Source organism: Danio rerio, chromosome 4 (genome assembly GCF_052040795.2).
Source record: "Danio rerio strain M-AB ecotype USA chromosome 4, GRCz13ab, whole genome shotgun sequence".
NCBI lineage: Eukaryota > Metazoa > Chordata > Actinopteri > Cypriniformes > Danionidae > Danio > Danio rerio.
This window is the reverse complement of record NC_141024.2, coordinates 70,197,954-70,208,796: the sequence shown is the minus strand read 5'-3', so window position 1 is coordinate 70,208,796 and position 10,843 is coordinate 70,197,954. Positions and strand designations below refer to the sequence as shown.

At 37.0% G+C, this 10,843-nt stretch overlaps 2 protein-coding genes across 2 annotated transcripts in view; one reads left to right on the top strand and one right to left on the bottom strand.

The window, feature by feature from the left end:
- Positions 1-10,843, bottom strand: part of zgc:152938 — a 422,541-nt gene that overhangs the window by 102,023 nt on the left and 309,675 nt on the right. The gene's annotated exons all lie outside the window — the stretch shown is intronic.
- The window catches only part of si:cabz01021426.2, a 92,801-nt gene continuing 85,361 nt past the window's right edge, over positions 3,404-10,843 (top strand). The window contains exons 1-2 of the mRNA XM_088650205.1: positions 3,404-3,438; positions 8,892-9,046. Coding sequence (XP_088506331.1) covers positions 8,962-9,046 — 85 coding nt within the window. The 5' untranslated portion in view covers positions 3,404-3,438; positions 8,892-8,961. The remainder of the gene's footprint in view (positions 3,439-8,891; positions 9,047-10,843) is intronic.

Here is a 10,843-nt window from a genome sequence, read left to right as displayed (position 1 = left end):
CTGTGCATTTATACTTCTGCGCGCTGTCTCTGTTGGTCTGCATTAACACTTCCGAAACGCTAGTTGGCAGTGAGGTGTTAATGTTCCTCTGTGTCGAGTTTCTTCGCTGCTGTTTTGCTTTTCCTGAACACTTCCGGGATGTACAAGTGGCTCAAACTCGCTCATTTTGAGGCAGGAACCGGCGGACGTGCAACAACATTAAAAATGTGTGTGAATGAACAAACTAAGAGGCTGAGCACAATGTAAAACACCTGAAATGTTGTTTTGGTCATTCTAAAACGCCTTAACCGTTTCAGTATTAGTGTTATTATATTAATAATGACCTCCAGAATCAAGAGTGTCTGTGTTCTGCTTCCTAGGCAGTACTCACACTAGGTACAGTTGCCTCAAACCGGGCCAAAGCACGCTTGTCCCCCCTCCCGTCTCCCCCGACGGCCCGCACTCACACCACAAATGGGCCTCTGCACGCTTACGTCATCGCTGCTGCGCTGTTCAGTGAGAAGCGCTCCCTCACTCAGCAGCACAGTGGAGATTTCTCTAGTTATATCGTTTCAGTCGTTTGATATGCCGTCAAATATTTCGCCAAACAGTCCTTAGGGATGCGGTGACACGCAGTCAGATATTTCGCCGAACAGATCCGCCACTTTTGGCGCTCAAAAACAATCATAATGCCCTCGTGCTGCAGGAATGAGGAGGTCTGCTGAAGGTGCGCAGCTGTCGTGAAGTGAGGGGTTTGCGTCTTTAACAAACTACGGCAGTTTGCGTTCACTGAACAGTAAGAATGAATAATAAATCCATATGAAACAACCCCTTAAAAGTCACGTTTGCTTTCAGTTTCGGGCTCAGGCGTGTTTTGCACTCACACACAAGCGTACCGCGCCAAAGCCCAAGTGAACCGCGCTCAGGCACACCTCTTCCAACCGGGCCAGGGCCGGCCAGTTAAACCATGCTTGAGCCCGATTCAGCGCACTCACACTTCTCAAACGATCCGGAAAACGGGCCTGGGCACGGTACGGATGGCATAGTGTGAGTAGGCTCTTACACATTCAAACGCCACCGCGCATTCACTGCGTGTCAGGATTTCCTTCTGAGGCTCATTTGTTAAATAAAAAAAAGATTTGCGCAGCTTCTCTTATCGCAGCAAATTACATTTTTACTGTTAATATTTGGCGCCAGATAATCAGGAAGTGATGGTTTTGTTCGCTTTGACTCGTTATATGGAAACGCTGCTTTATTCGCACGTCTTTTATGCGATAATACAGTTAAGCGCATAAGTTAATTTGCATTTTTGGTTGGAAACATAGCTAATGACGCTTACGTTTTATTTTATTTGTTCATGTTGAAAGCAAAAAAGCTGTAGCAAATACAAAACGTCTAGTTTTAAATCTTATTTATTTAGATGTGTCTACATGTCTATTGTACTTTATTGACTTAATCGATTAAGTTTTTGTTAGTCAGTGCGCATATCCACCGAAGTGTAGCCTATTTGTTAACGGCGCCTGCCACATTATTAGGTACACCTTAGTACCGGTTGCCTTCAGAAATGCCTTAGTCCTTCGTGGCACGGATTCAACAAGTCACTGGAAATATTCCTCAGAGATTTTGCTCCATATTGACATGATGGCATCACGCAGTTGCTGCAGATTTGTCGGCTGCACATCCATGATGCCAATCTCCCGTTCCACCACATCCCAAAAGTGCTCTATTGGATTGAGATCTGCTGGCTGTGTTGGCGATTTGAGTACAGTGAACTCATCGTCATGTTTAAGAAACCAGTCTGAGATGATTCACGCTTTTGGTGTGTTATCCTGCTAGAGGTAGCTATCAGAAGATGGAGACACTGTGGTCATAAAGGAATAGGCATGGTCAGCAACAATACTCAAGAAAATATCCCCCACACCATTACACCACCAACACCAGCCTGAATCGTTGATACAAGGCAGGATGGATCCATGCTTTCATGTTGTTGACGCCAAATTCAAATGCTGAATTCTCTTAAGCCTTTCAGGTTTTCAGAGCTTTTCCCTGTAGACTGACTAGACTATCAAAGTTGAACTTTGTAATATATTTATTTGTTTTAGTTTAGTTACCAAACTGTGTTTCATTGCTAGCAAGTTGTAATTTGTGCCAATGTTGTCTTTTAATTTGATTAACAATTGATAAATATTCAGCAAAGCTCCATGCTGTTTTTTTTTTGTCCTACACATTTATAGTCATGCCGTTTTTTGCATGTCCAGGTTCTTAATGTCAATTCTTAATGCGTATTATTATTATTATAGTATTTCTGTGCAACATAAAAGAAAGGTTACAAATGACATTGTTTCACAGCCCTTAAACTCAAACCGTTTCCCCTGTATTTGCTTAGGTAAGCATAATTAAATACATTTAATTTACTGCTGATTAGTCAGCTATTTGCTTTAATGAAAGACTAAGAATATCCAGTCAGGTTCAGCTCTAATTCAAACACACATAAAAAGTGACACTGGTGTATTTTATAAATACTTTTTTTTCAAGAAACTATAATACAACTTAGAATACAGTAAAAAAAAAAAAAACAATTATCACATTAGATACACAAGATAAAGAGCTAAACCAAAATACAATACGTGAAAAGGTTAATGAAAGTTAAATAATGCAATGAAAAAAAGGATAAATATTCAAGTAGCCTGAAAGATCTCATCATATTTACTTACGAAAGAAGCGCGTTTCTTATTTTCAATTCATCTAAGTCATTTAATTAAATGTTCTATTTCACATAGGAAGTCTATAAAGATTGGATTTCTTTAGAAACCTTTGTTTGTGAAAGTAAAATTTTCCAGCAAGTGTACGAAAGTTCACAGTGGCTTCTAACAACTTGGTACTGCCACACTGATAAGCGCAGCCCTGCACAAGGATGATGATGATTCCAAACATCCGCAAACTGAACCTGGCTTGATAACCAATCAAAACAAACATGAGATATATATATATTCAATTATAAGTAGCAGCTGTGATTTTTTAACACAATCATGTGTTCTTCACACTATTTGACAGTTTGTTTTAAGCCTATTATTGTATTATTGGGCAGCATATTAAATTTAATTGTATATTTCAACATTAACTTAACGCTGAGAGGTGTATTGTTAATTTATATATATATATATATATATATATATATATATATATATATATATATATATATATATGTGTGTGTATATTTATTTATATATATATATATATATATATATATATATATATATATATATATATATATATGTGTGTGTATATTTATTTATATATATATATATATATATATATATATATATATATATATATATATATATATATATATATATATATATATATATATATATATAATCTTGTGAATAGGACTTTTATTTTGAACTTCATATGTGACTGCTCCGCTCTGTGAAGCTGTTGTGAAGCGGCTGGATGAAGGTTTGTTATGAAGCTCTTGTTATAACGCTTTAATAGCTTTTAGTGTAGATTTTTGAAGCACTTTTAACAGTTAAACACGTTGTTATCACTTTAGAAGCATTGCTGCATGTCTGAACGGCTTCTGAAGTCAACACGCAGAGCTTTAAGTGATGTAATGAATGAAAATACGAGTAACAGTAAAGTTGCGTCTGTTTTTGTTTCTTAAAGACGAACTCGTTCACTATAAGTTTAATGGTAAGAGAGAGGAGTCAAATGAAACACATTTTCTTTATGTTGCTTCTTTTATAGGTGCTCAAACAGAGCATATAAGTAGTCAAATAAGACCAGATAAATGATAAACGTACAAATAATTTTTAGAGCTTTAATTGGTTGAGAGAGTGCCAACGATTTATTTGATCGAACAAAACATAAAATATGTATTCTGAATTGTAAATTTAAGTATCATTTTTAAACACAATCAGGAGATCATTTATGTATTCGGTTTTTTTAATGAATCACTCTTTCGAGTGTAAATGCAGCAGACATTGTTTACAAACCAACTGCAAATCACTAGCCTAGCAACAAAAGAGTCTGCGTGTCTGATTTTGTGAAAATAACATTAGGTTAATAATAAATAAGTTATTATTACCACGGAAATTGGTTAAAATTTGGCATGTATAACACACAACCTAACATACTGTATTATTTTAAAAGGCAATTAAATGTTATTGACATTATCGTTGCATTTTTCTGTAAAATTATCTCTTACGACTGATGGTTGTAACAATTGTATTACAGGTCATGTTATTTATTTAAACAATTTAGTTTTGTTTAGTTATATTTATAACTTATTTCTGGTTACATTTTTATTTTACAGGCCACAAGCTTTATATATATATATATATATATATATATATATATATATATATATATATATATATATATATATATATATATTTATAAAGGTTTCAGGTCCAGAATTTGTCCTTTTAATTATTTGATGTAATTTATTATTATATAAAATATTAATATTGAATACCTATTGTAATAAAGTGTCATTTTAAATAACTCTGGCTAGTAATTCGAATCCCATTGAGCCTAAAAGCCACAATAATGTGACACAAGTCACGAAATAACCCACTAAGGAGTAACATTTGAATCTTTAATGTGACATCTATACTGAGTAACGCTGTGGGTCGAAAAAAGCAAGAGGCAGGCAGTGGCGTCATTATCGCAAAATATTGACCATGTGTTTAAAAGACTGCCAAACAGGGTAAGGCTAAAGTTACTAGCTTCCTAACAGATGAAAATCTGCCCCTATCCATGAGGTTCTAGGCTAACTGGCTGCATTAGCCAAGGCGTCCTGTATATTTATTGACTTGTCCAGTACAAGACCTCCCTTTTCTTATTTTTGCCATTTTTTTTTTTTTAATATCTGTCTGACGAAGGATTAAACGGCATGCGGAGTTCTCAGCCGTCAGATGTCACTTCACAACAAAAGGTGCTAATCCCGTAACGTCTGTGTTTTTGAGGCTGTTTGGCCACTTTATTAGTTTTATTCTGAACGGATATAAATCTGATCGCTCAAACCACTTCAGATGGTGATCTGGGATGCATTCCAGATGAAACTGGACAGTTATTATCAGTTTTTAGACACAATTATTATAAATAAAATAAATTATGACCTGGAAAAAAATCTGACCTGCACCTGAAACACCTGTAGGTGCGCTTTTACAGCCAAAATTCTATTAAAACATGTTTACTATAAGCATAAAACGTGTTGAACTTTACAGGCCTGTAAACAGATGGGGTTCGGGTGGTTTGAAAGACCCACTCCTCACTGACAAAAGTCCAGAATTTGTCCTATTGACCTTATTCTCTGCCGACGAGCGGGCGCTGCCATTTGAATCTTTTTGGCACGAGACTTCCGGTCTCATTCACTTCCATTCATTTTTAGACATTAAAAACTGCTCGTTTCGCTGTTTGATGTTGCAAACTGATAATTCCTTGTTATATTATTCTACTTGGTCTGTATAGTCATGCAAACATTTGTTTGTAGAGCAAGTAGTTTGACCGTTTTCTGACGTTTATTACTCCTAGTCATTTCTCCCAAAGGCGACTGAAACGGAAGTTCTAAGACAATCGCGAAAACAGGCGCACTTCCGCATTTTAGAATAAGGTCAATAACATGAGCACATTTGTCCTATTTTGACTGCTCTGTCATCATAAATAATGGACATATCCATCAAAAAAGGCTTTAAGACCAAAGGGAATCTTCTGTCGGCTGTTGCTTCGACTATTATCTGACGTAAGTGAAGTCTTCTTTCACTACTGTATTGTTTTTAAACAGAGAAAACATTTTACATGTAACTTTTATTCTAAATCTTGGACATTATTTCTGAAATAAAAATGAGCAATAAAAAGGTGTGAAGCACCAGAAGTGGACCATATTCAATTCATTTGAATATATTTTGGCTATCGTTTATATCCAGGAATTTAAATGTACTTTTTTTTTTTTTTTACCAAAGAGGCATAAAAATTCTGAAGAATTCATTATTATTGTTTTAATATTATTGTTATTATTATTATTGTTTTAATTATTTTTTTTTATTGAAATGGCCAAATTATGACTGAGGAGACTCGAATGTTCTGGCCAGTTATTTTTTATTTTTTTGTCTAATAAATGACAGTAGGCTACAGTTTTTTTTACTTTAAAACTTTAACAGATTCCTATTTTTTCCTAATGAAATATGATGTCATAAATTAAATTTTTTTTTTTAAATTTTAAAAATTAGTCTTGTTTTTATTGCAGTTTTTTTTTAAGAAATATTTTTAGTACATCAAAAAGTGTGGTTATGATGACATCTGACTAGCTACTCCAGCAAAAAATGTCACTAAAATGGAGTATTTAAATCTTAAAGTTTAATAGAAACTGAGGCGTATAATTGCGAAAAGGTCCACTGTTTGAGGAAAAAAAAAAAAAAGAACCACCCCTTTCACAAGGCTGGCTACGGGCCTGGGTTCTTGAATCTGATTAACTGATTGCCTTGCAATATTGCAAAACGGCAGGGGTCCGTTCTTCGTACGTGGATTACTTAGTTAGCTGGATTTGGATATTGACGATTTGACACGATCCAGGATCATTTCGTTCTTCAAAGCTGATCTGAGAGTTGTTGTCATAGCAACAGTTCTGCTAGCTTAAACCTGATCGGGAGCAGGTTCAATTCATATAAACAGGATTAGATCGGCTCAGTTCAAGCAAAGATAATAGAGAAAGTATGTTCTGAATTCTGATATTTTCTAACAGTAGTAGTTATATACACTTGGGAAAATGGTACATATTTTTAAACTATGTATATAGAGTTATAGTCATTAATAAAATAAATAAAGTTATACATATTAATAAAACGTATGCAACTGCACCCTCGAAATGAAAGTACAAAGACTGCCACCTGGTGGTGCAAAGAGAAAACTTATTGATATAAACTTTTTAGATCGCTTTAGTACAAATTGTGTATAATAAAAATTGACAATATGTGACTTTTTTTTTTAAAAGCAATAATAAATTTATGCAGTCATAAACATGTTTTGACAGTTAATATGCCGGTGATTATGCTTCACAAAAGTTGCAGACGCCTTTACCAATATCAAAATGCTTTTGTAAACATCCGATTAAAAAAACGGCTACTGTAATAAAGAAGATATTTTCTAAATGTAGAACTAAATACACTGATATGCATTGAAATACATGATGAATACTCTTGACACATGAAAGTGTAAAGCCTGCAGTTCACAACAAATGTGGAAAGTTATTGCGAATCATATTTAACAAGCCGTTTACTGCTAATATGATGTAATTTTGCTCACATGGATAATTGAATATTAATCAGATGATGTCATTACGCTGCTGTGCCGTCAGCCAATCGTTGCATTGCTGATCATGATTTCGAGGATCGATAGATCTGTCCTTCACAACACACGCAGCGATCTCAGATCAGTTCATCCAGACATTCTAATCTGATTCGCGAACTTGTTTGAAGAACCAAATTAGCCAGAGATCAGTTATCAAGATGAAAAGATCCAGGATCTGCCATATCATCTTAGATCATTTAAGCGAGGTACGAAGAACGGACCCCAGGTGTAAAAGCATCATTTTTTAAGAAACGCCTCATGCTCGTTTTTTTGTTTTGACGCACAGCATCAAAACCCTTCAGAACTACGGTATTATAATGTTACTTTCATTACTACTGTAAGTATTTTACAGTTATTAAATGTTATTTTATTTTATTTAATAGTACTACTTTGAGGGAAAAAAAAATCAAAAATTGCACAAGTGTTATTTTAACTGTTCAAGAAATACAAGAAAGATAAACAAACTGAAACTTCTCCACCAATCAGATTGCCACTTTTGTTCATGTGCACGCAGCTGCTGCAGTTACAGGGAACAGCACTTGGAGGCGCTCAAGCGCAAATCTGTCAATGCGAGCACATTGAAGAAGATGCCCAGAGGCGATATGAACGTGGAGCTGCTTATTGCTCTTGTGAACAATAATCATTTCTTCACTCGCTAGAGATGCTACTTGAACCATCCACTTTCAAACTTTGTCTTCTTATTTTGGGTTACACGCAGGTGTCAAAAGCTTAAAAATGTCACGTTAGAGTGATCAAGAACAGGAACAAAAACAGGTGTATAATCCAAGTGCAGTTTTAATTTATGTATAGTGCAGAGAAGTGACAAAAAATCCAAAGTGCAAAGTAACAAAATGGCAAACAAACAAACAAAACAAGAAACTAAGAACTAGACTATAACAAGATCAGGAACAACATACCAAGGACGACAACGACCAACTGACAAACAGAGGATAAATGACTGAATATGTAGTCCAGGTAATCAACAGAGAACGGAGACAGCTGTGGTTGTAAATCAGTGTAGATGACAGACCGGGTGTGGGCGCGAAAGAATGTATGGAAATGTAGTTCTAGAGCCACTGTAGTTCACTGGGGGTTGCTGCCGAACTACAGTGGCATCTGGTGGACAAACACAGTCATGACATTAAATTGTGTAGCGCCATCTAACGTCAAGGAGTGGTTTTTGCATACTCTTCTGCTCGACGCCAGTGAAAATCGCTTAGGTTTGAATCCGGTAAATCGACTCGAAAAACGCTGACGATAAATGCCATCGAAAAGCATCCTGGTGTGTACGAGCCTTTAGGCTGTAATAACTCTCCCCAAACCCTTTTCCCTAACTATCTAAATTAAATGGCTACTTTACTGCATCCAATCAGCTCGCAGTAGTAATAACAAGCCACGCCCATTGTTTTCTCAGTTATTAATATTCCGTTTTTCTAGAAACTGCGTCACAATACAAGAAAAAAATAACAGCCGCAGCTTCTAACGCTTTAATGTCTTCTACAACATGGCTTAGTGTGCACATTTGTAGAGCTAGTTTTTAATGTTGTTTTTTCTCCTAACAGGTGATTTAAAGCCGTAAATGACTGACTCCCTCGCATCGCCAGGAGCTGTTTGAGGTGAAAAAACTCAAAGATGGCGTTTATTAAACAGGAGAGTGAAGATCTGAGGATCACAGAAGTGTTCACACTGAAACAAGAAGATCACGAGGAACAAACAGGTGGGTTTTCAGAGAGATTATCGTAAATGTAATGAATTTAAACACAAGGCAGAAATAAACAGTGGTATAAGGCAACTATCAGTGCACATCAGTCAACTGAGTTTATTCATTGTTTCAACACCTTAATGTTAGTCTAGGGCAGGGGTGTCAAACTCAGTTCCTGAAGGGCCACAGCCCTGCACACTTTAGCTCTCTGCTTCAACACACTTACCTTGAGGTTTTAAACAAGCCTGACGAACTCAATTAGTTTAATATGGTGTGTTTAATTAGGGTTGGAACTAAACTGAAAACATTTAAGGTGTGGCACTTTTACCATGTGATGGTAAAGCTAAAGCGAGCGTGCCAGGGCCAGTCGCATTTCCACTGTCTCTTCCGGGGCCTGATCGGGTCAAAGGGGTGTTTCCTCAGGGCCAGCGGCCGGTCTCTTTTGGCCCGCCAAATACCTTGAGGCAAAGAGGGCCAGCTGGGGCTTTGGGGCGGAGTGAAAGGAGAGGTGGCATTTGGCCGAGTTCGGTAAAGATGGCGTGACGCCATCACACTAGTTTTCCGATTTCACACAAGTACATGTGTCACAAAAAATTAAGTAAGGGAAAGAAAAACATATAACTGGTCAGTTTAAGATATTCCATAAAAGACCTTAAAGGCTAGGGGTCTTTCTGCTTATTACCGCCCTGGTGAGTTTTAAAGATTATGGCTGTTTCTTAGGGTGCTTTCACACCTACACTTTTGTTTTGGAACGTGTCTCGTTTGCCCAGTTGGCGCGGTTCATTTGGCATATGTGAACAGGGCAATCGCGCTCTGTTCCGCGCCAAAGTAATCAATCCGAGATCACTTGAGTGAGGTGGTCTCGGCTCGATTGAAACGAACCCTGGAGCGGTTCGATTACAGTGAGAAAGCGATCCGATCCGAGCGCGGTTATATCACAGTGTTTTATGGATATGTAATAGGCATACGGCTATATGAAGAGAGAATTATGAGTATGGCGGGAAGTTTTGCGACTCTCCGGATGCCAGCAAACGAGTGTAATCTCGCGTCTCCCTCCTGGTCCTCAAATAGGCATCGTCGCGCACCCTTCTCAACCCCTCCCCACCGCATCTTTCCTCAGACACGTCGCGCGCGCACCCTGTCAATCACCACCAAACCACCACCTCTCCTGACAGCTTAGCAGGACGCTGCAAAATAAACCCTGACACTCTGACCAACGTGAGGAGAGTTTACTCGCACGTGACTTGTTTTAGCTCTTTTTGTCCGATTAGAAACTTTGCAGTGTGAAAGCGAACCGCTCCAAGAGCAAAGAGCAACAATGTAACCTTTGTAATCTCTGTTTCGGAACAACTGAATCGATTCACAGGTGTGAAAGCACCCTCAATATCATGTATGCAAAGTTCGGACTTGCGTTCTTGGAAGTTCAGACTTGCCAAGTTCCGACTTGGAAGAACAAACTCCCGAGGACGCGAGGACACAAGTCGGGTCAAATGGAACGGCAGTGTACTTTATAACGTCACTGAACTTACCTCACCATGGATTCATCAGTTTCACTGTACATTAACAACAAAATTATTTAATTATATAAAGCACAACCCTGTAATTAATATTAAAATAATATTATAAGTTTACATTTTTGGTTAAAAAAAATGTAAACATAAATTCATATAAATGTGAAGTAAAATAGGTTATTATACACAGGAACGTTTTTGATTATCAGATTTAATAAACTTCAATGGGCATTATACAAGTATATACACAATAAGAAATAACGATTACGTCAAACCATTTGGTAAACAAATACAAACCACG